This window comes from Suillus discolor (genome assembly GCF_016758755.1).
Source record: "Suillus discolor strain FC423 chromosome Unknown F5147scaffold_57, whole genome shotgun sequence".
Classification (NCBI taxonomy): Eukaryota; Fungi; Basidiomycota; class Agaricomycetes; order Boletales; family Suillaceae; genus Suillus; species Suillus discolor.
The window spans coordinates 225,476-251,888 of NW_024541304.1; the positions used below are offsets into that span (position 1 = coordinate 225,476).

Consider the following 26,413-nt stretch of genomic DNA (forward strand, 5'->3'; position numbering starts at 1 on the left):
ATGAGTATCCCCAATAGCACAACTGGTCTCGGGAATTGTGACTCCAACGTTTGGCCGCATCACCAAGCACGACAATAACAATGACCACAAAAACTCGCAGCGAGCTATTACATAAGTGTTTATTTTTTGCATGTTTAATATTAAGTAATGTGTAAACTACGTTTTAGGTAGGAGACCGTAGGACCAAAGGGGTCATAGGCGTGGGCGGTAAGTGTTCTGGGCAGGAAGAAAAGAGATAGCGGCCCGGATCACAAAAATCGAAAATTTTGGCAATGGACGGTGCTCCGAACGACGTCGACAAGCTCAACGAGGAGTCGATGTGTACAGCACGAAAATATTACCATATCCCAAGCTCATATATACATACATCACTACATGCCCATCTACAACCCCTCTCCATACTTGGCCATAACGGTACCTTCCGTGGCTGGAAGCGCGCAGCACTCGGAGTCGTTTGGGGTGCACAATCACGCTATCCACAAAGCCCGATCAGTCGATAAGGTTTCTGGGTCCTGCGTGATCTTGAACAACCACAAGAGGAGCGCCAGGTTATGAAGGGAACTTGAGGTCTTCCCGGATTTTGCCATCGCTGTCGAGCCATCTCTCAGGATCAAACCTGTCAGGGTTGGGATAGACGTTTGGGTCGCGCGAGATAGCCCTGTCAAAGCATGATCAGCGCACAGATTTCGCCTACATAGAATGCACATTAGTCGGCACCAGTGGTTGCCCAAAGACGATAGCGCCTTCTGGTATGCAAATGTCTCTCTACTTAACCAGCAAATCAATTCAGGAATCAGGCCAAATCATTGGAAACGTACGTGTGGGATGTCGGTCAAGGCACGGTGGGCGAATACAATAGTTGTCACAGGCCTCCAGCGAAGACACTCTAGCATGAACTTGAACGCCTCAATCTGCGGAAGGGAACCGTAGTCGTCCAACATGAGAGCTATGATAATTGGGCTGAGTTTCGTTTACTCAGATGAGCTCATATGCTGACCTACCCCTGTCACGACCAATGATGGTGTCCAGTTCCTCTTGCACTTTCTCCTGCGCCTTGGGATAGCATGCAGCAGATGACGACAACCATAATCACTGGCGCCAAAGAGCGAACCGGCGAGATAGGCCATTTCTTCGTCCGAAAGCTTGTGCGAAGATTAATTCTCGGGAAGCTACTGAGAAAATGAGGGTCCAGCTTCGCCGGTCGCCTATGAAGAACTGGTCAGGTGGGTACTTGGAAAAGATATTCAAAAACCGACCCATTCTTCCGAAGGACGATTGAGCTGATCATAGAAAAGCTGACTTTCCTTCCTTTCCATTTCTCCAACTCGATTGTGTATTCCGGGAGGTATCTAATTTTCGGGAAGCGTTCTACCAATAACGCACCAGGTCGCATGAGATTCTGGGAGCGCTTGAACATTTTGTGGATGATGACGATTTCGGGAGCAAATATGGTGGTGGGCCTGGACTTGCCATACATGATACGCAAGATGACTGAAGCGACATAGCTTGCACAAGTGGTCATAAATCAGTCACTGATTCGCGGCCACTTGGTACCATGATTCATTATGGGCTGAATTGTATCTGTCGTAATTTATTTTTGTTCAGTAGTGACCCCCAGTAAAGACCCAACATGATGAGATCGGGCGCCAGCGGAAGACATCTAAAAATTCCTTCTCAGCTAGAAGCTTAAGATTTCCCGAGCTGAACAGAACTCACTTGAGCATACGACAAGCTCAACGAGTCGACGTGTACAGTTTCATGATGTCATGACGTGTTTTCCAAGCGCAACCAAACACACCTAATTAAACGCACCAAACAATCCTAGCAAATGCTCCCTTCGAGAAGTTCTATGACTAGCGAGCGCTATTTTCGAAAAACTTTGAAATGCGGCTGACAACCTATTCTCAGTTTTCCTCGATGTACAACATTACATGTACTAGTCATGACCTCTTGCTGACTTTCACTAGGATTCACTGCAGACCAGCGGGGAAGGAATCTATGCATGGAATCAGCATTGCGGCGTGCTTAAAAAGGTACTATGTCAGAGTGTCCAAAATGGGCATTTTGTTGGGCGGAAGTGATGTCATTAGTTGATTTAAACTTTGAACAATGACGTCGAGTTGCGGTCAGATAAAACCAGTTGGGAATACAAACGAGAACTCCAAAAAACCCTCTTTACCTTACCATGTCTCTCCCGCCAGCAACCCAAGATATTTCAGAACACCCCAAGGCAGGCTCTGTTGCCGCACCAACGGACAAAGCTGCCAAGGAGGCTGATGTCTCCAGAAAGGTCAGCTTTTTGTTTAAATACTCGTAACAACATTCGCTCAATATTCTTGCGGACCAGATCAACTTTTACGGCGTGATTGAAGCATTTCGCCAAGGTCGTATGCCAGACAATCATCAAATAGACGAGACACTGCAGTATTTGCTCAAGTCATCACCAGTGGATGAGACCAAGCTGTCTCAAGACGGGCGAAAACTTGTTCAAGATTCTCGTGAAATTATTGAAACTGCGCGTATCATAGTCAACGAGAAAAATGCCGATGAACTTTTCCAGAATTTTATCTGGAATACTCGCGATGTTTCTCTTGACAGTGTAAAGACCGACCCCAGCGCAGTCGCACCTGATCACCCCAAAATTGACGAAGACCGCCAGACTGGTGCGTGTGCGTCCATGATCTGTTTGAAAAAGTACTCAATGCAATGCACTGCTAGCTGTTCGCCATCTGCGTACTATTCTTTCCCTTATCCTCACCAATTCAGAAGTTCGCAAGTTACTTTCTGATTTCTCGGTCATCGGAAGAGACATACTTGCTAAAGGAGCTTCGAAAGTTGCTGAGAGCTTGCGTCCCGGCGAGGAAGAGCTTGCCCGTGTCGACGAGGCTGCTCCCCAAGATGAGTTCGTTACCAAAGGTGAACGCAAAGTTGGCCCTGGTGAAACACCAGTCCTGGAGGCGAAAGTTCCCGCAACGGATACGGTCGTTGCGCATGACCCTCGCGCTGATGACGTCACAGTAACCACAGGGGACAGCTCGCAGAAATCTGGGAAGCAGATCGTTGGCGAGGGCCGTGCTACTGTTGATGATGTGAAGGATAACGCGAAAGACAAAGCATCTCAGGCTCAGGATACAGCTCAAGAGAAAGTAAACCAGGCTCGTCAGCAAGGGTGTGTAGTTCTTCCTGATCCAGGTCGTGTGCTCATTCACCTCTCAAGCAGCGTGGAAGGCGCTGGACCTGACACTTCATCTTCAGAAACTGAGGGGAAAAAACGGGGGTTTAAGGAACGCATTCGCGGTTATGCAGTATGTTGATATTTTCTTCATCTGAGTCGCCATTTCTAATCATTTTGTCGTAGGGTGGTTTGTCTGAACGCTTCCCCCAGCAGCACCGAGACCGAGCCTCCGAGCACTACGAGCGAGGACGCAAGCTCCTGGCTGAGGAGTACTTCCCCGTGGAGCGCCGTGATCAATTCATTTATCGTGGCAAGAAGGTTATAATTGAGTGCCAAAAGCATGACGATTACCAGGACGCCATCAGATGGCTCCTCGACGAAGTCGAGCGATATGTTTCCTACGCGCAAACTACTGCTGGCCATGGCAAAGAACGCGGCAGTGTCATCACGCAGGTGTGTTTTGTACCGGTGTAAATGTTTTGGCTCCACCTAATCCTCGCGAAGGATAGAGCACTCAATGCTGCCGTGTCTGAGCTTCGTACCCTGCTCGAGCGCTTCGCGAACAGTCGCAGCATGGATGGTATTTTTGACGCTTCCAATGCTCTCATCGACGATGCTCGTCGCGACGACGAGTTTAGGAACTGGTTCCATCGTTTGAACACGTACATTCGCAAGGTAAGTATCATTATAGACATGGTATAACATACTCACGGCAGTGTAGGTTTTACTTGAGGCGGGCTTCGTGCTGGAAGATAATTGCAACCGCGAGGGTCACGAGATTCTCGAGTCAGGTCGTCACTTTTGGGACCACAAGTACAAAGACCACTTCGACAACCTCTTTGATACCATTGGAAAATGGTTCTCGGCGATGGGAGAAGATCCTTTGAACAAACGCTTCGGCGATGACTGGGCTCGATTGACGCATGACCTACTATTTGATAGTGAAGGTAGCTTGAAGTTTAAGGCCGATCTCTGGAGCGATATCAGAAACCTCATTTTGCCTACGATGATGAAAGAGGTACGTCACTGTCCAGCTGCTGGGGTAAGAGGCTAATAAGACTGGTACTCGAGGTTGGATATGTACCCATTCCGCGTGTCGAATACACCGACGATGCGCTTGATCTTGTCGTTGAAAACCTCACTCTTCAAGGACGCAACATGTTCCCCAACGTTATATCTATGGAGGCATTTAACTTTTTGAAGTTTAGCCCGCATGACGCCATTCAAGATGAGCGGCATCACGAGTTCACAATCACACTTGCACAGATCCAGGCGGACATGCGAGACGTTGCCGTCTATTACAACAAGAAAACTGGATTCCCCAAAGCGAAGGACTCTGGCTTAGCAGACATTATCCTCGGTGGACAAGGCATGACAGTGACTATCCATCTTGTTTCTGCCGACAGAGATCGCAGCTCCGTCTTCAAAGTCAAGAACGTGCACGTCAAAGTGGATTCGCTGAAGTTTAGCATCCGCGATTCCAAGTACAATTTCTTGTATACGACTTTCAAACCTATCATGACAACTGTAGTGAAGAGTCACATCCAGAAGGCGGTTGCACAGGCAATCAGGACTGGTCTGGAATATCTTGACGGACAGATTGTCACTGTGAGGGATCGAATGGAGGAGACGAAGACAAATGAGGAATTGAGTCGCCGTCAGGTGCTAGAAGATGTAGGTCTTGACCGATTTCGTGAGTTATCCCGCTAACCATGATGTTAGCTATTCAAGCACAAGAAGGACGAATCTGGAACGATCAAGACATCGGAGAGCAAGTCTCATTTCAAGGTTGTCCATAATAAACGCGCTTCGATGATTCAAGAAGGACATCCATCCGGGTGGGTCAATCGAACGACCGAACGCGAGGAGAAGGCGAAGGAGGGCAAGGAATGGAGGAGCAAAGCGTGAGTTCACCTTTTCGATCACCAAGCCATCGTGGCATGTACTGATTCTCCCACGCACAGCTTCTCGATTGTGCCTGATCCTACCGCCTCTTCTTGAATACCGCTTCTCAGATTTTGGAGTGTGAGGTGTCGATGTATTTCTGTGTTACCTGCTGGAGTTCAAACATGATCACTCTATGGTAACCTGTTTTTGTAATTATGCGGCCTATACCTAAATCATCTATGTAATGGTGTGGCTAATGCATTTCTTGTGTCGTCTGGACTGTTGAACAATCTCGTTCCTCACTTAGTAGGTTGAGGTGTTGTGCCAACCTCGTGCGATGGCTTAGAAGTTCCACGTCTTGAGCTTGGAATGTGTTCGTTTCGAAGTGATATCTACCATATGTAAGGACGGAACGTTTGATCCTGCGGAAGCAATTCGCGTGACTCTCCCGTTTGTGCTCGTGGCACCTGAGCTCCAGCTGGACTGTCCCGTTCATACTCACGATGAAACATTTTATTCCACGGAAGCAGGTCCGTCCACCTCATATACATGTTGCACCTGAGCTCCACTGAGTCAGCGGAAACACTAGAACACCTTGATCATGTACTCCGAATCGCTCAAGCGTTCACTATCCGTATATTTCATTCATAACAATGACGATGCAAAGCTCCAAGCTCCATAACGAGATATGATAGTGACTAGCTACTTCCAACTTTCTTCCCATAAAATCTAACCGTATGTAAGATGGACCGAGCGCTATGGTAAGGTACGATAGCCACGTCCAGCGTGCAATAAAGATAAACTAATAACCATATAGAAGATACACTGAGCAAGGACAAAAAGAGCGAATATTCGAAAGGAATGTCGGTGATAGAATGAAGCGAGTGTGGTTAACTGTAGAGAGAATAAGTTTCAGAAGGAATGTTGGTAATAGAATGAAACGAGTGTCGTTAGCCGTAGAGAGAGTAGTCTAAAGGAATGTGGGTGATATAATGAAACGAGTGTCGTTAGCCGTAGAGAGCATAGTCTAAAGGAATGTCGGTGTTAGATATGAAATGAGTGACATCAGCCGTGAAGAGAAGTTTCGTCAATAATTAGAGTCAACACTAGAGCACAGAAATGAGGAGTAGCGTTAGTAGCAGCGACAGATGCGGGGTAAGGGGGACATACACATTCAGACGCTGTCCTAGGTCGCGTTCTTGGCAGGTACGATATATCCAGAAACTGACCTGATCATCTCTTGGAGACGGAATTCGTACTTTCCATGCTCAGCATGGGTCCTGCTAGCAAGCAATGGTTTGCACCCCTTCTGATGCCGAGTCAAAGAATCGGTCCTCGACGACAGCTTCTTGCAATAGGGGCATCGATAGGACGCAGAGAAGTGGACCCCTTCGATGTGACGGCTCAGAAACTTCATCATCTCTGCGTCCGGGCAACCCTTGAATCGGCAGGGGCTCGGAGTAGTTCTCGTCGGTTCAACCCCATGCCAAAACCACAGGTGGTCGTCGATGCGGATCTTGTCCACCTCTATGAATAGACCACACGGCTGGTCGGTCCAATCGCATGAGCGTACGCAGGCCAACTGTGACGAGTGGTAGTCAGAGACGTTTCCGGATTCTTCGGGGTAGGTATCGTCCAGTTCCATAGCCCCAAATCTTCTCGTTCGCAGGGGATTTCCGTTGGGATCGTGGGTCCTGCGGCTACGAATGTCGACAGGCTTTGAGTCGTGAACAGGTATGGTCATAATCGTGGCACTACCATCCGCTAGCGTGTACAGACCAAACTTGCCCGGTCCGTAGTCGTCGGTGGTGTTCGGGCGTCTGCGCTTGCGCATCGATGGTGTAACGAACGGACTCAAACCATCCGAGGTCTGGAGGGTTTTACGCTTACGAGGACTGGTGGATGCTGTCTCGTCAAGAGCAAAGGAAGTTGGCGCCGCGTTTGAGCCCCCACTAGATTCCGTCTGCAATGGAGCATATTGACCTTGGGGTAATGTCGCAATGGGGTAATTCGCGTTGGACGGACCCGCAATGGTGGAAGGTTGCTGGTAAGGGTAGGGGGGAGCGGGATGATATCCATGCTGGGTTAATGCGTAACCTTGCGGCGGTGCTGGAACGATCGCAGAGGGTTGTGGGTAATACGCACCAGGGGGTCCATTGGCGTTATATCCAGGATTGTATCCATGCTGGGACCATACGATGCCTTGCGGTGCGGCAGAGGGCTGCGTATATGTGTTGGGAGGCCTGTTCATGAAGTATCTAGGGTTGTATTCATGCTGAGACCAAGGATGGCCTTGCGGGGGCGCTTGAGGTACAGCAGAGATCTGCGGAGGATAGTAGAGCCCCTGATCGATGTGGGACAACTGGGGGAGACCAGCCACCAGGGCAGTGAAATTCTTCAATGTCGGAACCAACTCGAATATCTGAGGATTTTGAACATCTTGTGAATCGGCTTCAGTCCTGAAGAAACAGATGAGCAATAACGAGGACTCAGTTACGAGTACACGTACCCTTGTTGCGTCGCTGGTAATTCATCATAGTTTGTCCTGTCGTTGGACGTGAGTTGCTTGTTCCTGATAGGCTAACTAGATAGGCTTACCCGTCAACGTAAGCATTGTCTGGGCCTGCCAGCGCATCTTCGTTAATTACACTACGCATTAATTCATCGCTCTCTTTCAACAATCTGTACGACCGTGAGTTTGAATAAATGATTTAGGTAGACCCACATACTCATCCAACTGGGCACACACTTCGGGGGACATCTCACCGCTGTGGTGAGCTGCGACCAACTTGCCCAATTCTTCAAAGGACAACGAATCGAGGTCAGGATCGCCGGGGAGCGGTACGTGGTCATTTGACATGGGCATAGACTCGCTAAGAACATGATGAGATGAAGCGTCCTCGAACTCGAAGTAGAACACTAACCTATCGAATGGCGTGTGGTGGCACGAGGAACTAGATGGGTAAGGCAGTGTTAGCATATCAAGCTACCCACCTGACGTGCGAGTAGACTTACACAGACATACAGATGAATTGAACAAGTGAAGTGGCTAAGATGATGAGACACAGTTGGAAAGTAAAGACGAAGATGAGAGAAATAGAGCAGAGAACGACACCAGGTCTTATACCTCTCGACGGGCGGGGAAACGATAGACAAAGGACGACTGTGGTCGTGCATTGAGGCCACCGATTTGACATTATCCCCCGACAACACGTCGGGAAAAGGCAAGCGTCTGTGGACACATTCCTATAGGATATGCACCTGTGGAATTCACTGCTTTGTAGCGCCACGCGTGCATTAGTCCACAAGAACACTGAGATCACTGACCCGAATGTGACGATCAAGTGAGTACTGGTCCTTCTCCACTAGAAGGTGACATCACATGTGGAGAAGTACAACTCAGACAAGGTTCTAATTATAGGAAAAACGGGATTCTCGCGGACTCGAAGCATTGTCGCGGCACACTTAGACCACAACCATAAACTTTGGCAGCGGTACCTGCTCAGGACAGTGGCGAGCGAGCTTGAGCATAAGGGGTAAATTTACATATTACAGCGTAAAGTTGCGCCGTAGAGACACGCCAGACACTGAGGTGCGTCACGGTAGAATTACAAAGATCTGAAAATTTTGATGCGTAGGGTCAGTCGCATTTTTATTGTAAACGTGCAAAGATGCTTACCTTGTGTGTCCACTGCGTCGCAAACCAGCTTAGCACTTTCTTTTGATGCGGTAATTTGAAGGGGTGATATAGTGGAACCATCCAAAGCATCATACCGCAATACTTTTGAGATGGAAACCATGGTTTTGACCTAGCGCTTAAATAAAGATTCCATGAGCTAACTGGTGATGGGACAGAGAGAACACAGCCCGTAATAGTTCCATATGACGCAAGATGAAGGAATCATTCTATGTGCTAGAGGGTCCGTCAACAGTTATACAGTATACTCTATGATACGTGAGTCACATTACATATCGGTTTGAGATACACACTTACGGTGACTTTTCATGGCTGCACGCGTCACGCGTGGGTTGCGTTTATATTAGAATTCACCGTAGCCCTCAGTTGTGCCAGACCAGTGCAGAGTTCAGAACACGAAGGGTAAGCGTTGTTTTGGTCTGTTGTGCAATAAAAGAAATTAGCTTTGAAGACTTTCCTTATTCAGGAGCTTGCCACTTTGCAAAACTTATACTGGGTGACTATCCGTAGGCAAAATAATGCGGAATAGATTATAACGGACTTTGAAAGATATTTGCAAAAGATAATCTGTACAGAAAACACAACCGTAACGCATCTGGAATAAAATAATTCGGTCAAAACTGCAATGGACGATCTACTACTACTACAGTACCACAATCTGGTGAATGACGGAGAAGAGACAGCATTTCTTGACGACGAAGAAGACGCGAGGATGTTAGCAGCTACACTCGTTGCTGGAATAGAGCTAGCTCGACTTGATCGTGTTGAAACTCGGAGCCCTAAGCGGCTGTACCTTTGTCGTGCCCAGCGGTGGTCGCAGGAATACATTAGTACACACATGAAATCAAGTCTTTAATGAAAAAGAAACAGTTGTGGTAGCTTGGGGAACGAGTTGTTTTCGTAATTCTAGACTTATAGGGAGAGAATGGTGTCAGCACTGCTCACCTTGTACCCTGGCCGGTTGCAGTGGTACGTGTCGGCGTTGTCTGCTGATAGCAATCTTAAAATTTCAGCTAAAAACTTCGCCAGGGAGCTCAGGGATGGGACTCTGTATATTGGAAAATGTTTGGACCAGGTGGCGACCATCGCCATGCTGAACATGTGTTAGGCGGACCTCAAGTCATGGATTAGTCAGCAGATAGCTTAGGCGTAGTGGCCCAAAACGGATTTAATCCGTCGTTTATAATCCGGAATAATCTGTAAGGGGGGGGCCCCCCCCCTTCTAGATTTAGAGTTTGTAAGGGGGTCAAAAAATAATGTTTTGCAAATTCGATGCAAATGAACAGCGGCATCGCGGCACGACTTCCTTAAATGGTCTTTTTTATTCTATCTCATTTTATTCCGCATTATTTCAGCCTACGGATAGTCACCCACTAGGCTACCAAAGTCGTGTTTTGTCATGAAGCAATGGTCTGAACGTGGAACTCTGCCGGGCTTGCCGATGGTCCCCTGAGGTATCGAATGCGATGGTATTTACCAAGTACTGCAATAACAGTTTCAGTCTTGTTCTTGTGCAACCTCAAGGATTTCTCCCCAAAGCCGAACTATTTCGCAGATCGAATCACGATGGCTACCCATCATACACCACCATCACAGAAGTCACAGCTACCACCGCCAGATACAGCCCTAGTCCCTCGCCACACCTCACAATCTGATTATCGCACGGGAGACCTGAAGCTAGGCCGCGAGGCTGTTCTCGCTGATTTGGAAAGGTATCTGCAGGTCCCGTTCGTTTCCCTAGCGAAGTGTGTTGGTCTCATGCCTTCCCCGCAACGTCTGCAGGATATGCGCGACGACTTAATTCAGAGGGAGATTCTCACTGAAAACGATCTGAAATGGAAGGCCTTCATTCGACCTGCGAACTCGAAGAGGTCCGAAGAGGGGGAACCCATTGATCTCAAGCTCATTCCCTCCAAAAAGCCGCATTTATCTGCTATGGTCGACGTACCCGACAGTGGTAGACTGTCTGTCTTCCTTCCCGCACAATTAGGCATTGTTGGGCGAAAGGATGCACAGATCGCACAGAGAGTCCACGCGCGCATTGCGTTTGATGATGGCGGAGTCGCTATCAAGGATGGGATCTCTCTGGCCGACAGCCTGAGATGCTTGTCTGGCGGACTGAAGGGTAAAGGAACCTTATTCTCCTTACCTCGATCGCTCACGCCACCCTTAGGCCTATATTATTTGCATAAGGCAGGTTGGATCCATGGCGATTTCAGCGTCGGGAACGTGATTTAGGTCGTCGGCGACAACGGGGGTATAGGCAAACTGGGTGACTTCGAGTACGCGCAAGAGATAGATCCAAACACTTCTCACGACGTTCGAACGGTAAGAATTTCTGAAGATGATACCTCTCGCTGCTAACTCGTCGGCAGGGAACAATGCATTTCATGGCCATAGAAGTAGAACGTCAGAAGTACATTTTCCAACCCCGGTCCACTGCATCTGGGAGAACACTTCGTGCTACAAACCTCCCGCCCCCCCCTCCATTCCGCATGAACTTCCTGCACGACATCGAATCTGTATGGTGGGCATATACGTGGATCTTCTTTTATCACACGGACACGATCACGGCGAACTCCCACGATTCCTTTGATGTGGATGCGCAGTTGAGACAATACCAGCTGGCGTTCCCTGGTGCGATTAGCCAGGAAACACGCCGGGACTTCTTCACTCGCATCACAGAACTTCAGCGCACCTGCGAATCTGTCCTTTCAGATAGATGCCTTGATGTTTGCCATAATATTGGGCATTTTGCAAGTACTCTTCAAGACAGTCATGAAAAGGCAGAGAAAAAGTACCCCTCGCTCATGCTTGATGACTCCCTTCGGGAAGATATGCATGCAAAAGCCGCAGAATATTTCGATGATGCGCAAAAAGAAGCTGGTGATATCAAACTTTGTCGGCTCTTCAACCTCCTCAAGCAGAAGAGGCCCCGAGAAGAAGGTGAAACGTCGCCTATGCCAGATAATGCGGGGAAAAGGATCCGACAGGGTTGATTTCCGGACAGCTCCAACATTGGTAACCCAGATGGCGAACGAACATAGATTAACAACATAATACTACCTTGTGATACCAGTCGCATTTTTATTGTAACTGTGCAAAGACGCTTACCTTGTGTGTCCACTGCGTTGCAAACCAGCGTAGCCCCTGCTTTTGATGCGGTAATTTGAAGGGGTGATATAATGAAACCATCCAAAGCATCGTACCGCAATACTTGTGAGATGAAAACCATGGTTTCGACCTAGCGCTTACATGGAGATTCCACGAGCTAACTGGTGACGGGACAGATCTAGAGAACACAGCCAGTAATAGTTCCATATGACGCTAGATGAAGGAATCATTCTATGTGCTAGATGGTCCGTCAACAGTCATACAGTACACACTGAGGAAAATCATGATACGTGAGTCACATTACATATCGGTTTGAGATACTAGACGATACACGCTTACAGTGAATTTTCAGGGCTGCACACATCACGCACGGGTTGTATTTATATTAGAATTCGCCGTAGCCCTCAGTTGTGCCAGACCAGTGCAGAGTTCAGAAGAGCGTCGTTTTGGTCTGTTGTGCAATGGCTTTGAGGAGTTTCCTTATTCAGAAGCTTTCCACTTTGCAAAACTTCAAGACCTCGCGTTCGAACTTACTTGAAATATAACAAAGTCGTGCTTTGTCATAAAGCAATGGTTTAAACTCAGTTGAACTCTGCCGGGCTTGCCGATGGGCCCCAGACCAAATCCCTGACTTTCTAAGTCCCTGAGGTACGTAGCCACATTTGTGAATGCGAAGGTATTTACTAGTGCTGCAATAACAGTTTCAGTCTTGTTCTTGTGCAACCTCGAGCATTTCTCCCCGAAGCCTAACTGTTTCGCAGATTGAATCACGATGGCTACCCCTCATACACCACCATCACAGAAGTCACAGGTACCACCGCCAGACACAGCACTAGTCCCTCCCCACACCTCACAATCTGACTATCGCACGGGGGATCTGGAGCTAGGTCGCGAGGCTGTTCCTACTGATTTGAGAAGGTATCTACAGGTCCCGTTCGTTTCCCTAGCGAAGTGTGTTGGTGCCGTGCCTTCTCAGCAGCATCTGGAGGAGATGCGCGACCATTTAATTCGGAGCGAGATTCTCACCAACGACGGCCTGGAATGGAAGGACTTCATTCGACCCGCGAAGATGTCCGAAGAGATGACGTTCAAGTCCCTCGAGGGAATCATCTCTGGAATCTTGGAAAAGGTCCCGAATTGTGGAGTATCCTACCTATCGAATATGCCCCTCTCAGAGCACCATAATACTTCCCTGCCGGATGGATACCTTGTGCGGGTGAACAATCGAACTGCACCCAGGATGCATTGGTTCGATATTGCTGTGCCATTCGGATTCAAGAAGGAACAGGATGCCAAAGCTCTCCAAGACATAAGCTGTTGTTGCAGATCTCTTCGGCGCCGGCTTATAAACTCTGCTCTAGAATGAACGTAAGATAATCTGGAGCCTTCACAACATCATGCGCGAGGACCCCTGCCGTCGGTTTGCCTTCGGTATCACAATCGAGGACACGCAGTTGAGACTGTGGCTCGGTAATCGTGGGTTCCTCGCAGTTACAGAGCCTATCAACTGCTTCGAGGTACGCCACCTTATCGCGCTGTATGTTAGGGTACTAACTGATATAATACATCTAGGACATTGATGGTGTGATCTCTCTCTTTCATGTTCTTGGATCTGTATCTACGTCTACCTCTTTGAAAGGGCTCGGATGGGACCCCACTGTCGAGCGGATCTATGTAGGAGGAAAAATGCAATACAAGTTCACAGTAGGCAACGAAGTGTTCACCACGACACGGGAACTTGCTACCTACAGCGCGGACTATATGGTTGGACGTGGAACTTGCGTGTACGAAGCCACGGACGCTAAAGGGAAGAAGGTTGCCATCAAAGATTCGTGGAGAGAAATTGATCGTCAATCCGAGGGCAAGATCCTAGAAAAGATCTTGGCCTCCTGCGAGAAGAAGCTGGGAGTGGAGGATTTCGCCGATGCCAAGAGGCACTTCATTGGAGTCCGGCTCTGGAAGGATGTCACAATTGATGGTGCCTCGGATGAGACGGTGAACCCGGTGGCCAGAGACGATCATGATGGCACCTGGAAGTGGAAACTTATCGATCCCAAGCCCATCCTCTGCGAAAGGCTGCATTCATCTGCTACAGGCGACGTACCCAACAGTGGTAAACTATCTGCCTTCCTTCCCGCACAATTGGGCATTGTTGGACGAAAGGAAACACGAATCCCACAGAGAGTTCACGCGCGCATCATTTTTGATGATGTTGGAGTCACTGTCAAGGATCTAATCTCTCTGGCTGACAGCTTGAGTTGTTTGTCTGGCGCACTGAAGCCCAGTGAAAATCGACAAGAATGAGGTAGATATGTAGAGATAGATGTCTAAGTACAAATTGAGGCAGATACAAATCTAAGAAATTCGAGACGGCAAAACTCTGATTTTGTGCAAAACGCAAAGAATCCTTGCAACAGTAAAAAAATGCAAGCATGTCAAACTTCGATCGCGTAGTTTGCAATATTTTTTGAACTTTCAACAAACTTTGCACAACGCCCATATGTGCGCAATGCGCATGTGCATCGTGCATCTTTTGTTTGTGTAACTCCATAACTTGTACCCCACGCATTTGCATTATGTTTATTCCGAGCTAGTGCAGTTGAACCACTCGCAATGTCGCATCTTCTCATCTGCCCACCATGTCATTTGTTCCCGCCACGACCTCGGCTCGATACAATCATTCCCTCAGTCCGAGTCGCGTTTCAAGTTATCACTAAGCCCGCGACTATATCTCTCGCAGACTACAACATAACAACCACGAGCCCACTGGCAGAGCGGCGAGCAGTTGATTTATTCACTGTGACTGCCGTTTCTAGTACCCGGACGAACTTATTCTCTACTTGCTCCAGCCAGAGATTGCATCTCTGAGGCTCGACATCACTGCCCCGCCATGTGCATACAACCAGGTCATGGCCATATTTTCTAGCACAACAGTGAGCCTTTCAATTGAAAGTGTCACGAACAAGAAAACAAGACTAATAGACTGATAAATATCACTATGGATATAGACACCTACGAGCTTCATACTGATCTTGGTGACGCTCAGCCCAAAGAACGAGACCACGACACACCTGATCTCGGTAACGCTCAGCCTGAAGAACGAGAACACGACACACCTGATCTTAGCGACACTCAGCCTGAAGAACGAGACCATGGCGCACCTGATCTTGGTGCTGCTGATCTTGATCAAGACACTAGACCTGGAGCAACTTCACTGCATGGCGCAACTGGAAGATATTCAAGATGCGATGGCATTCATCACTGCTTTGCAAAAAGCAAGTCTCGATGACTCGCACTCTCGACTACCAATGGATGCACTATAAAGGCTTCGAAACCCTCTTCGTGAACTCCCTGACTCGGACACCACTGACCCCGACCTCATTCTCTCATTAAAGTTTTATTTCGCCAATACCACGATCAAAGCCTATAATACTATCCGTGATGCTACCATGGAATGACATCCCGACAACGATATCTACAGTCATCATCGGATCAAGTGTACTGCTGCGGAAATCAGTGGAGTTGTTCCAATCGTCCACGACATGTGCCCAAACACCTGCCTTGCCTTTACGGGTCCATATACTGATATCAATCATGATGAATGCCCGAGGTGTGGAGAGGAGCGCTGGGACACAAAGAAGAGCACTGCGCAGAAAAAGGTCGCTTGTCAGACATTCAATACCTGTCCAGTTGGGCCGCAATTGCAGGCTCTATGGCTTCACCCCGATCATGCAGAGAAGATGTGTTGGCGCGTTTTCTATTAATCTACCGACTAGTACTATTAAAGGTATACATGCACAAAGCGGCTCTACAGGTGCGTGGTATTCATGATAGCCGCGCGTATCTTCATACTAACAATGATTTGCTTTATAGCTCGGCTCGGCTGGACCCACCGAAAGGAACGGCGCCGGTAATGATGCAGATGAGGAGTAGCTAATGGATACGAGGCGGGATGGTGGGATGGCGGGATGGCGGAGGCGGGCGCGGGCACAGCAATACCACGAGCACCTAACTATCGCGATACCCATAGATACATCATTCAATAGCATTAGATACCTATTCACCCCACCCAAATGGAACATTTTCAACGCATATATGCATCTAAAAGTGATCTAAAGCCAACGAGAATCGTATCGAAGTGCTAAATATTCGTTTCGATCTCTATCTTTTTTCGTCTCGAAAAGTCCCACTTTTTTAAAGAAGTCGAAACATAGCGAAAAAATCCATTCCCTTATATTTTTTTCGATCTGTATCTACACGTATCTACCTCATTCTTGTCGATTTTCACTGGGACTGAAGGGTAAAGCAACTATTCTTATTCTCCTTACCTCAATCGCTCACGCCACCCTTAGGCCTATACTATTTGCATAAAGCAGGTTGGATCCATTGCGATTTCAGCGTCGGGAACGTGATTTGGGTCGTCGGCGACAATGGGGGTATCGGCAAACTGGGTGACTTCGAGTACACGAAAGAGATAAATTCAGACACTTCTCACGACGTTCGAACGGTAAGAATTTCTGAAGATGATACCTCTCGCTGCTAACTCGTCGGCAGGGAACAATGCATTTCATGGCCATAGAAGTAGAACATCAGCAGTACCTTTTCCAAACCCTAGCTCCCCCTCCAACATATGGTGATACAAACGTCCCGTCCCCCCCTCCATTCCGCATGAACTTCCTGCACGACATCGAATCTGTATGGTGGGCGTATGCGTGGATATTCTCTTATCACACGGACACAATCACGGCGAACTCCAACAATTCCTTCAATGTGGATGCGCAGTTGAGACAACATCAGCTGGCGTTCCCTGGTGCGATTGACCAGCCAACACGCCTGAAATTCTTCATTGGCATCACAGAACTTTATCACACCTGCAAATCCATCCTTTCAGATAGATGCTTTAAGGTTTGCGATAATCTTGCGCATTTTGCATATACTCTCCAAGCCAGTTATCGAAAGGCAGAGGCTGAGCACCCCTCGATTGTGCTTGATGACTCCCTTCGGGAAGATATGCATGCAAAAGCCGCAGAATATCTCGATTATGCGCAAAAAAAAGCTGGTGATATCAAACTTTGTCGGCTCCTCAACCTCCGCAAGCAGAAGAGACCCCGAGAAGAAGGTGAAACGTCGCCTCCGCCAGATAATGCAGGGAAGAGGATCCACCAGGGTTGATTTTTTTTATTGATTGTATGATACATACGAGGGGATGCTAGACGAGTATCCCATAGCTATTGTGCTTACCAGCAATAATGAGCTGGCCACAAGATCCGTTGACTCTGCTAAACATGCGAGATCACACATTTGGCATGCTTTACATTTTGTGAGTGAGTCTTATTGGAAAGTTTCATTACACACCGATCTCCTGAACGTCTGCGCAACTGCATACTGTCGCGTCTGATCCTTTGTAGCACCATATCAAGGATTTTTGCCGCGATTTAATTTATCCCTGAACATGCTCGCGTTGCTCTGGGCCGATGTTAGCCTATCCTTACTCATATGTACAGTGCTGGTACAATGAGGTCGTATAGGTCCAGCGACAATTCGCTGAAGCTGAAGGAAATGTAAGGTATATTATATTGACTCAGCTCTCCACTTCATCTCAAATTTCTTGACTCACACTTGCGATCGCGTCATTATCTGATGTGCTTGCAAAATATCCTCCAACCCTCTCACACCTCACCACCATCCACCCTATTTTCCTGACGGTCAGGTTGCCAACTGCAGTCTGCGATCATCCTCGCGAGCTTTCTGACTCGCCAGCAATTATTACAGATTTGCGTTGCCACTCACCACTTCACAGCCGTGCAAAGGTGTGACAGATGTGACAAGCTAAGGCTTTCGGATATGGCACAACGAGATATTTGAGATGCGCAAGAATAACCAGATACAACTCAAGGTAAATTCAAGAATGCCGTTCCTAATCAATTCGTTGTGATATTCTGAACGAGTCATCTCATAGGGTAAACGGTAGTATAAGGTCAATGTTTCGGATTACGCAACTGTTGTCAGTCCTGCCTGATACGACCAAGTCCGAAGGCAGATGTAGTGACGTACATCCGAGACAAAGACAAATACATGTGGGCGGGCGAGGATCAGTTGAAGGCTGTCAGTCCAACTCTTGCTCATCAAGTCGCTATATATACATCGAAATGTCTGAAGACGATTCAATTCACGCCACCTAAAGCGGCTGCATGAAATATCGACACTTCCTGGCTTTAGCGGGACGATATCCCCAGTACAAGCACCAATAGTACAGGTCTCGGAGAAAGCTCCAGCACATCGAATGCGCAGGTCCCATCACAATTGCTGGTAGAACACCTACCTTTCAATAACAATAGACAACCTGCAGCGGTGCCGGATACACCAGATGACTTAGATGAGGAAGTGCAGGAAGAGGAGGTGCCCCATGTTGCCGATGATTTCTGGCGACTGGAACGAAGTTCATGACTGATGAGGAGTAATATAGCTTAGTTTACACATTCTACGGACACATAAGACAGATTGACGTATTTTAATGGTCACTTGCGCATGGGTTGTCAAAACCCGCCGTCAATACGTTCACCTGGGTGCGAGATATCAAGATGTGGGAGCTCATCGTGTCGCATAGCGAACTTGAAGGTTTGAAATCTTAAACAACATCAGCAACACATCATGGCATTTACCGGGCACCCAGAGCCTATATAAAAGTCCCTCATTATTGAAGAGATAAATATTGAAGGAGGCTCTGATTGACTGTATTTACCCCGTCTTAGAAGTGCGAACCCCATATATTATCACCTGTAACTACTGTCGTTATGTGGGAGTTACAGGTGGGGCGGCGGTGGCGGGCGCATTGGCGGGATTGATTGACATGGTTGGTCGTTCGAAACATCGAGCGGAGTTCGAATTACACTCGGAGGATGCCGATGTTCCATTACTTTGTCTCAGACTGTCCACTGGCCATGACGTCACATTTGCGAATCCGAAGGTATTTAAGCTTGCAATAACAGTTTCAGTCTTGTTCTTGCACAACCTCGAGCATTTATCCCCAAAGCCGAACTGTTTCACAGATCGCATCACAATGGCCACCCCCCATACACCACCATCACAGAAGTCACAGCTACCACCGCCAGATACAGCCCTAGTCCCTCGCCACACCTCACAATCTGATTATCGCACGGGAGACCTGAAGCTAGGCCGCGAGGCTGTTCTCGCTGATTTGGAAAGGTATCTGCAGGTCCCGTTCGTTTCCCTAGCGAAGTGTGTTGGTCTCATGCCTTCCCCGCAACGTCTGCAGGATATGCGCGACGACTTAATTCAGAGGGAGATTCTCACTGAAAACGATCTGAAATGGAAGGCCTTCATTCGACCTGCGAACTCGAAGAGGTCCGAAGAGGGGGAACCCATTGATCTCAAGCTCATTCCCTCCAAAAAGCCGCATTTATCTGCTATGGTCGACGTACCCGACAGTGGTAGACTGTCTGTCTTCCTTCCCGCACAATTAGGCATTGTTGGGCGAAAGGATGCACAGATCGCACAGAGAGTCCACGCGCGCATTGCGTTTGATGATGGCGGAGTCGCTATCAAGGATGGGATCTCTCTGGCCGACAGCCTGAGATGCTTGTCTGGCGGACTGAAGGGTACAGCAACCTTATTCTCCTTACCTCGATCGCTCACGCCACCCTTAGGCCTATATTATTTGCATAAGGCAGGTTGGATCCATGGCGATTTCAGCGTCGGGAACGTGATTTGGGTCGTCGGCGACAACGGGAGTATAGGCAAACTGGGTGACTTCGAGTGCGCGCAAGAGATAGATCCAAACACTTCTCACGACGTTCGAACGGTAAGAATTTCTGAAGATGATACCTCTCGCTGCTAACTCGTCGGCAGGGAACAATGCATTTCATTTTGATAGAAGTAGAACGTCAGCGGTACCTTTTCCAACCCCGGTCCACTGCATCTGGGAGAACACTTCGTGCTACAAACCTCCCGCCCCCCCTCCATTCCGCACGAACTTCCTGCACGACATCGAATCTGTATGGTGGGCATATACGTGGATCTTCTTTTATCACACGGACACGATCACGGCGAACTCCCACGATTCCTTTGATGTGGATGCGCAGTTGAGACAATACCAGCTGGCGTTCCCTGGTGTGATTAGCCAGGAAACACGCCGGGACTTCTTCACTCGCATCACAGAACTTCAGCGCACCTGCGAATCTGTCCTTTCAGATAGATGCCTTGATGTTTGCCATAATATTGGGCATTTTGCAAGTACTCTTCAAGACAGTCATGAAAAGGCAGAGAAAAAGTACCCCTCGCTTATGCTTGATGACTCCCTTCGGGAAGATATGCATGCAAAAGCCGCAGAATATCTCGATGATGCGCAAAAAGAAGCTGGTGATATCAAACTTTGTCGGCTCCTCAACCTCCGCAAGCAGAAGAGGCCCCGAGAAGAAGGTGACACGTTTCCTACGCCAGATGATGCAGGGAAGAGAATCCGACAGGGTTGATTATTCAAAATCCCCCTTGGTAGATTTCATATCCCTCGCACACCTCGGTGCGTTTTCACCGCTTGGAACTAGACATCTAGTTGACGAGACCAAGACTGATACATAAATTATCTGACACGTAAAACACTAGGTTAGTTAACATGATATAAAAAGTAACGAACACCGGACGATAATGCTCCCACTAGAAGATGAAGCGTAGATTAGTATCCTGACAAAGCAGTGTTAATCTGAATCCACCACACTATAAACTACAAGTGCTTACGATGTAGTGCGAGCTCGACAGTTGCGGTTTCTGTTGATGATGATGCTCCTAACAGACCTGCTCTTGGTACTATATCATCCACAGAAATCCACAAAACTCGTATTTCTAGCTACTTAAAGACAACATTCCTAACATAAACATCATTCTCTCTAACACTACAACTCTTTATGATGTCACGATCGAAGTAGAAAGGATAGTTAAAAGTGAGCAGGAACAAACCGAATGGAATGTTGTTTTCCTCTCACAAGGCGAGCCGCACAGCGGCAACCGCTTGCGGTATGATACAAAGTAGGTCTCGCCCAATGCCCAACAAGAATAAGACTACAGCTCTTCCTCATCCTCGAGGTCGTCTTCGAGCTCCGACCTTCCGGTAAGATCAGCAGCATCGATCGCGTTCTGCTTGTCCCCCAAGTACCAGTTCGGCATCGCGAGCGCAAGCAAGATAGGTATCATGCTCAGTATGGTTGCCGTGGTTACCATGATCTTCATCGTGTCATCGTACGCTGAAACATGATCGGTGAGCATTTGCATTAATATATACATAGCACATCTATTTAAAACGCACCGCTGATGACGCCCTCTCGTATGGGATGGCCGAGCGGATACGAAGCTGCTGACCTTATGCTCCCAAACAGCTCTGCACGCTGTTCGGCAGTCAACGATGGCAGATACTTCTCTAGGTTACTTGGCATCGTGTTCGACCAAATCGCACCGGCTGTGTTTCCATCTAATCAACGACTCTAGATATGCATGAGAGTTAACATACCGCATGCGTTCCCAACTGCGCCCCCGATTTCAGTCACTAGGAGCACGATCGCCGTGATGATCGCCACGTCTGTGTGAGGGACGGATGCTTGTGCTCCTACTTGCGAAGAGACAGCGGCAAAACCTCCGCCGAAACCTTGAAGGATCTGGGTCCACACGAGCTCAGCATTTGAGGCGTTGGCGCCACGCGAATGGATCATCATTGCAACACCCCTGATAAGAATACGTAGGTCAAAAATTTTGGGTGAAATGATTGAGGGGCTTACGCGAGACGGATGACGAGTCCGACGACGAGTACGTACTACCGCGCAAGGTTGAGCTGGGCTGCAGGTTTGATTGGATCAGTGACAGTGGCGTACCTTGTAACGATGGAGGAAACGCATGCTGAGACCCGCAAGAATGCCAAAGAATGTCAGTGCAACGGATTGCACCTGAATGAAGTACGTCGCATTCACGAGTGACCTTCAGAGGCTAGGTTAACACATACTCTCTCACAAGCCGAAGGTAAAAGGTACCAAGGTTTCACCACGAGGACAAACGAAAACAGATACGTATACGTAAGGAAGAACGACATCTATAACATCGAACGATCAGTTTCACCAATAAATGTCGACGCCACTTGACACTTACGAAGTCAAAAAAGCCGATGAACGCGGCACATACGACACTTCTATTCTTGACAAACCGAGGAGCGATCACGGGCATACTGGCGTAACGTAGATCCCAGACTGCGAATACGACAAGGAGCACAACTCCCATGAAAAGCATTGCAATGATCGAGCCTACATTTCGTGCACACTTGTCAATCTCTCGCCGAGAAAATGAGATATTGAACACGGACCATTCTTCCAGGATCCTGACACAGCCTGACTAATTGTCAATGGAAGCAAGGTCAGTGAAACTGCGGCCCCGAGAAGGACAAGTCCGACTAGGTCAAGCTGTTCAGCGGACCGAAGGAAGACAGCCATGGCGGATACAGATATATCTGAGAGGCTTCGCTGTCTTGAGTTCTCGCGACTACGTGATTTGTTGGAGTCGAGAAGTGCAATCCTTTTGGCCTTGCGTTCCGCCCACAGAAGAGTGAAAATGAGGGGCGCAAGGGAAACAGGGACAAGGATGGCAAACATGGCATCTATGAATCACATCATGCAATTGAGAAAATGACAAGGTGAAATGATGCACGTGACTTACAGCCCCATCTCCAACCGATAGTGTTGAGGACTGCGGTGGATATGTTTGAGCCAATAAATCCATTGATCAGGAATGGTGCAGAGACGAGGGAGACGACAAGCCCACGCCACGCAAGGGTGGTGATGTCAGCAATGATAATCTGTGTGAGTAGTTGCAATCCACTGGGCCGAGTAAATCAATGCCCAGAATAGTGGCGTTATCGGCATATGCTCACGTATATCCACTAGAAAAATGAGTAAGATAGAAAGAAGAGAAAAGAATTGACGCGCACACAGCATAGAGTACGATCCCCCCAGCAATAAAACCGGCATTAGGGGCAGAAGCTATTACGGTATAGCCTAGTAGTGGCAGATCATGATATCAATGATGACTGCAGTGAGTTGCATGCAAACGACATACCGAGAACGTAAAAGATCACTAGAAGTACAAGGTCAGACAAGGACTTGAAGATGCAGTGCGCACTCACAGACACCAACGTAAGCGGTGCCTCGCGACGAGACGTCCGCGACTTTAGCGATTACAGGTTTCCCAACAGCGACTGTGAATATTCAGTCAACAATCACTGTCAAGGGCGACGAGGGGGAGAGATTACTAATAAGTGACTGTGCGACGGCGATTGAGCTGATAAAGCTGTGCTCGCCAAAATATGAAGTAGCGAATGTAAGGTATGCATAAGTTGTGGATGCATCAAGGGAGTATATATATGATGCAAGTCCAAGGCTATCGGTAGTAATTTATGAATTAGTATACGAGGCGCAACTTGAAAGTGATTTGCACGCACCCAATGAAGAGAAACCAACGAGAGTAACGCCCATATACGCGTTGTGCGGCCTCGACTTTTATGACGCCAGCATGTGCTTCCTGCGAGTCTGCAATGAGAACTGAACGTTCAGTGTCGTCGCGGTCGTCGTCTAGATGTTAAAACATTATGAGCGGACACAAATTTTTTCGATGGTGAGACTGATTCAGACCTTGGGGGTTCTGAGGGAGAGGCGTGTAGCCTGCTGTAGACATGGCTTGTTGCTCGAATATGGATATTAATATTGAGATCTGAGAAAGGAGTCTGGGCAAAGAACAGTGGGCTGCTTGGTTGTTTGGGACAGCACTTGGCTGATAAGGGATTCTCACACTGGTTGCAGACAAAGATACTGCGATCTGTATGTACGGAAGCCGATGCAACGTTGGGCACACGCGCTCACCGGCCAAAGACCCAATAAACCCCAATCGAGTTACGTAGTCGCACGGATCTTGGCACATGGCACAGGCTCGGATCAGAACATCAGAACAAACTTGGAACAACCCTAGCAACGCGACGGTATACATACAAAACTAATCATCCACATCGCAATGTCCTCCTCAGTCTCAAACTATGTTCCCTCAGGAGTTAGTGATGTACATGGTCTAGCCGTGATAGTCATAGCTTGACCATGACATAGCGCCCGGTCCGGCGGCTTTCATTATGAATGCCGCTACGTCATTCAAAATCAAACTTCATATCATACTTATCTTCACAAGATCGATGATCACCACTTCAACAGTCCTTCAAACAAGCCTCCCGCGCGTTACCTAACGAGCCAAACTATCACTTTAACAGTCCTCCACATACTGCGAATTCTCAACACTACTTTGTTCTGAATCAAACCCACATCTCAATATCGAGCTCGATTATCACTCAACAGTCCTTCAAATGAGCCTTTGGACCTACTTCAAATTCTCGGCGCAAAGTACCGACCATCGAAATCATGTGCTTGCTTGTTCAAATAACGCTACGATGGGCTACTAGCCTCGTTATCGCAGCCCTCAATCACAAATCAAGGTTTGCGGCCTGGGGAAACTAACTATCAATACGGCCGCAGAATCAAGCTCCACGTCCCATCAAACCCGTGGAGGGCTGTTTCTACGAGGCGGCGGGTATCGATGGCGGCATAAGTGACTTTCACTCGCTTCGAGGTTGTTTGCTGATTGCCACTGTTCCTGTTGCGATCGATATCCAGCGTGGGCTTCGCTAACTCATTACGGCAGGCATCCGTCTCAAGGAATCACAATCAACGAGTAGCGTAATTCGCTGAAAGGAGATATTATCGAGGCCTGCGGCAATGCGCTAAATGTTATCTTCTATTCCGGCAGCCCGGTCCATGATCTCTTGAAGGTGAAGAATCCGAGGTGTTAGAAGTCGAACCAACAGATGACAAGGGGTGATATACGCCGATTTCAAAGGAGGAGGATGACTCGGACAGTCTGATGTTCATTCAGCTGATGACGACTAAGTACTGTACATCTACAAATATATATCGTCCTTGAAAGAACAAGTCCAGCCATTCCTCAGCTGAGGTTTTACAAAGCCCAAGCCCGGGTCCCCGAGCTGGGGCTTTCAGGCCGAGCCACGCCCGCACATCACTAGAACAGACTATGTACAATACTGGGTACATGAAATCCAACAACACATCCTAAGTATCAGGTTACAATGTCCATATGCACCCAATATCAATACCAGGAATTTGGTCCACCGGAGCTGGGAGACACAAAGACAGGTATGATTTTTTGAACAGTAAGAGCCCCGATTCGCGGGGTCATCGTTCGTCTTCGTCGCTCCATATCAGATCATCAACGTCATCTTCTGGCAGACCGCAATTGCCAGTTGACCTGAATGATGAAATGACGTTTCGTCTACAAACATGATAATGCATGAGGTTCTGAGAATGAGAGATAAGATCAGTTACCTTGCGAGCAAATCCTCGACACCCGCCTGCCCTGCTTCCCAGTCTACGCGTACCCAATTATGCACGAGCTCACCGTCGCGGTAGACCAGTAATGTTGGTAGCATGTCTGTGTCGACGTCCTCTTCCTGTTCCCCCTCATCCTGCTCCTCCTCGTCATAATAAGGCTTCTCATCAGCCCCATCAGCATACGGATCATCACCATCATCCTCGACAAACCGCCCAGGCATCCCATTCAACTTGGACCGCACCCGAGTCGACGACGACGACAACGCAGTCGACGCAAACCCAAGCGCAGCCGCCCGCGCACGCACAAACTTCGTCTCAGGATACATCCTCGCAAGCCTCGCCAACACCTCATCAAGAGCATAACACCGATCCAACGACTAGTAAAAAAAACCCCATCAAAAACCCACCCCCCACGCACGCACGCCCAAAAAACAACTCACCGACTCATACAAATGCACAACAACCCAAACACCTCTATCCTCCCTCTCAACAGCGCTCACGAACCCCCCACGGCCAACCTCCCTGAGATGCCCAAACCGCCCCGTCTTAGGGATCCCAAGCACATTCGTCCGCTTCTCAGGATCCAACGCGTCTTTCTCCGCTTCCTCCTCTAAGAACGTTTTCCCCCCGAGATTAGCCCTCTCCATGCGTTTCCGCACTTCTTCCATTTCGCGTGCGCGCCGCTCAGCTTGGAGCGCAGCTGCTTCGTGTTGATCGCGGATGACGCCTTTTACGCCTGTGCGCCCTGGCCCCATCCCGATGGACTCTTGTTGCGCTTGTGCTGCTGTGGTTGTGGCATCGCGATTGTGTTGGTAGATGCGCCGGTGGGAGGAGTCGGAGGATGCGGATGCGAAGGAGAGGGTTGGGGAGGGGCTGCGTTCGGGAGAGGAGGAACGGGAGTTTGTGCCGAAGAGCTTGCCTGAGAGGACCAGGTGCTCGATGTCAGCGTCCTGGAAGGCGATGAGCGATGATGAGTATGAGTCAAGTGCGCTTACCATTGTTTAATTAGTCAGGTTACTGGTAATTACGATGAGATGGAACAAATGGTTACGAGTGCTTAACAAGTGCTGTGGGGTGTGGAGTCATCTAGTCATCCCCAGATCT

General features: G+C 48.4%; 11 protein-coding genes across 11 annotated transcripts; 7 read left to right on the forward strand and 4 right to left on the reverse strand.

The window, feature by feature from the left end:
* Positions 1-104: 104 nt before the first annotated feature.
* On the reverse strand, positions 105-1,746 carry F5147DRAFT_763060 (cytochrome P450). Its single transcript, XM_041440616.1, has 7 exons — positions 1,717-1,746; positions 1,257-1,660; positions 1,112-1,205; positions 1,002-1,053; positions 819-946; positions 695-765; positions 105-658 (listed from the first exon to the last, which is right to left on the reverse strand). The coding sequence occupies exons 2-7, from the start codon at positions 1,520-1,522 to the stop codon at positions 550-552; spliced, it is 720 nt and encodes a 239-aa protein (XP_041289263.1). The 5' UTR covers positions 1,523-1,660; positions 1,717-1,746; the 3' UTR covers positions 105-549.
* A 384-nt stretch (positions 1,747-2,130) lies between these two features.
* On the forward strand, positions 2,131-5,349 carry F5147DRAFT_712120 (uncharacterized protein). The gene is given in 10 exon segments (XM_041438340.1): positions 2,131-2,290; positions 2,348-2,663; positions 2,676-2,677; positions 2,721-3,169; positions 3,218-3,305; positions 3,359-3,628; positions 3,680-3,850; positions 3,897-4,193; positions 4,247-4,849; positions 4,898-5,349. The coding sequence occupies 10 exon segments, from the start codon at positions 2,186-2,188 to the stop codon at positions 5,081-5,083; spliced, it is 2,487 nt and encodes an 828-aa protein (XP_041289264.1). The 5' UTR covers positions 2,131-2,185; the 3' UTR covers positions 5,084-5,349.
* A 298-nt stretch (positions 5,350-5,647) lies between these two features.
* Positions 5,648-9,178, reverse strand: F5147DRAFT_763062 (uncharacterized protein; the record flags this gene model as incomplete). The annotated part of the gene is made up of 12 exons (XM_041440617.1): positions 9,057-9,178; positions 8,742-9,008; positions 8,609-8,680; positions 8,390-8,427; positions 8,190-8,308; positions 7,792-7,986; positions 7,661-7,744; positions 7,572-7,634; positions 7,208-7,521; positions 6,636-7,171; positions 5,797-5,864; positions 5,648-5,690 (listed from the first exon to the last, which is right to left on the reverse strand). The coding sequence occupies exons 2-12, from the start codon at positions 8,860-8,862 to the stop codon at positions 5,648-5,650; spliced, it is 1,653 nt and encodes a 550-aa protein (XP_041289265.1). The 5' UTR covers positions 8,863-9,008; positions 9,057-9,178.
* Positions 9,179-10,176: 998 nt separating this feature from the next.
* Positions 10,177-11,758, forward strand: F5147DRAFT_839417 (uncharacterized protein; the record flags this gene model as incomplete). The annotated part of the gene is made up of 5 exons (XM_041444216.1): positions 10,177-10,471; positions 10,542-10,884; positions 10,933-10,956; positions 11,023-11,087; positions 11,135-11,758. Exons 2-5 carry the CDS (start codon positions 10,545-10,547, stop codon positions 11,756-11,758), a joined length of 1,053 nt encoding a protein of 350 aa, XP_041289266.1. The 5' UTR covers positions 10,177-10,471; positions 10,542-10,544.
* Positions 11,759-12,645: 887 nt separating this feature from the next.
* F5147DRAFT_777314 (uncharacterized protein) lies at positions 12,646-13,239 on the forward strand (the record flags this gene model as incomplete). Its single annotated transcript, XM_041441965.1, has 1 exon — positions 12,646-13,239. The coding sequence occupies one exon, from the start codon at positions 12,646-12,648 to the stop codon at positions 13,237-13,239; it is 594 nt and encodes a 197-aa protein (XP_041289267.1).
* Positions 13,240-13,270: 31 nt separating this feature from the next.
* Positions 13,271-14,177, forward strand: F5147DRAFT_814078 (uncharacterized protein; the record flags this gene model as incomplete). Its single annotated transcript, XM_041443511.1, has 2 exons — positions 13,271-13,390; positions 13,446-14,177. The coding sequence occupies 2 exons, from the start codon at positions 13,271-13,273 to the stop codon at positions 14,175-14,177; spliced, it is 852 nt and encodes a 283-aa protein (XP_041289268.1).
* Positions 14,178-14,790: 613 nt separating this feature from the next.
* Positions 14,791-16,067, forward strand: F5147DRAFT_712138 (uncharacterized protein). The gene is made up of 4 exons (XM_041438341.1): positions 14,791-15,152; positions 15,355-15,625; positions 15,661-15,687; positions 15,747-16,067. Exons 1-4 carry the CDS (start codon positions 14,872-14,874, stop codon positions 15,804-15,806), a joined length of 639 nt encoding a protein of 212 aa, XP_041289269.1. The 5' UTR covers positions 14,791-14,871; the 3' UTR covers positions 15,807-16,067.
* Positions 16,068-16,227: 160 nt separating this feature from the next.
* On the forward strand, positions 16,228-17,045 carry F5147DRAFT_582582 (uncharacterized protein; the record flags this gene model as incomplete). Its single annotated transcript, XM_041431663.1, has 2 exons — positions 16,228-16,380; positions 16,428-17,045. Coding segments are annotated over 2 exons (771 nt in total), but the record flags the coding sequence as incomplete, so codon positions are not given.
* Positions 17,046-18,723: 1,678 nt separating this feature from the next.
* Positions 18,724-20,365, forward strand: F5147DRAFT_777317 (uncharacterized protein; the record flags this gene model as incomplete). The annotated part of the gene is made up of 3 exons (XM_041441966.1): positions 18,724-19,492; positions 19,541-19,639; positions 19,701-20,365. The coding sequence occupies 3 exons, from the start codon at positions 18,724-18,726 to the stop codon at positions 20,363-20,365; spliced, it is 1,533 nt and encodes a 510-aa protein (XP_041289271.1).
* A 302-nt stretch (positions 20,366-20,667) lies between these two features.
* F5147DRAFT_712141 (major facilitator superfamily domain-containing protein) lies at positions 20,668-23,763 on the reverse strand. Its single transcript, XM_041438342.1, has 16 exons — positions 23,555-23,763; positions 23,365-23,494; positions 23,176-23,303; positions 23,050-23,121; positions 22,983-23,000; positions 22,855-22,921; positions 22,798-22,806; positions 22,584-22,744; positions 22,234-22,524; positions 22,023-22,174; positions 21,908-21,966; positions 21,752-21,854; positions 21,659-21,693; positions 21,394-21,605; positions 21,193-21,342; positions 20,668-21,130 (listed from the first exon to the last, which is right to left on the reverse strand). The coding sequence occupies exons 1-16, from the start codon at positions 23,595-23,597 to the stop codon at positions 20,949-20,951; spliced, it is 1,812 nt and encodes a 603-aa protein (XP_041289272.1). The 5' UTR covers positions 23,598-23,763; the 3' UTR covers positions 20,668-20,948.
* Positions 23,764-25,153: 1,390 nt separating this feature from the next.
* Positions 25,154-26,307, reverse strand: F5147DRAFT_582606 (thioredoxin-like protein; the record flags this gene model as incomplete). The annotated part of the gene is made up of 3 exons (XM_041431667.1): positions 25,154-25,250; positions 25,304-25,686; positions 25,750-26,307. 3 exons carry the CDS (start codon positions 26,305-26,307, stop codon positions 25,154-25,156), a joined length of 1,038 nt encoding a protein of 345 aa, XP_041289273.1.
* Positions 26,308-26,413: the final 106 nt, after the last annotated feature.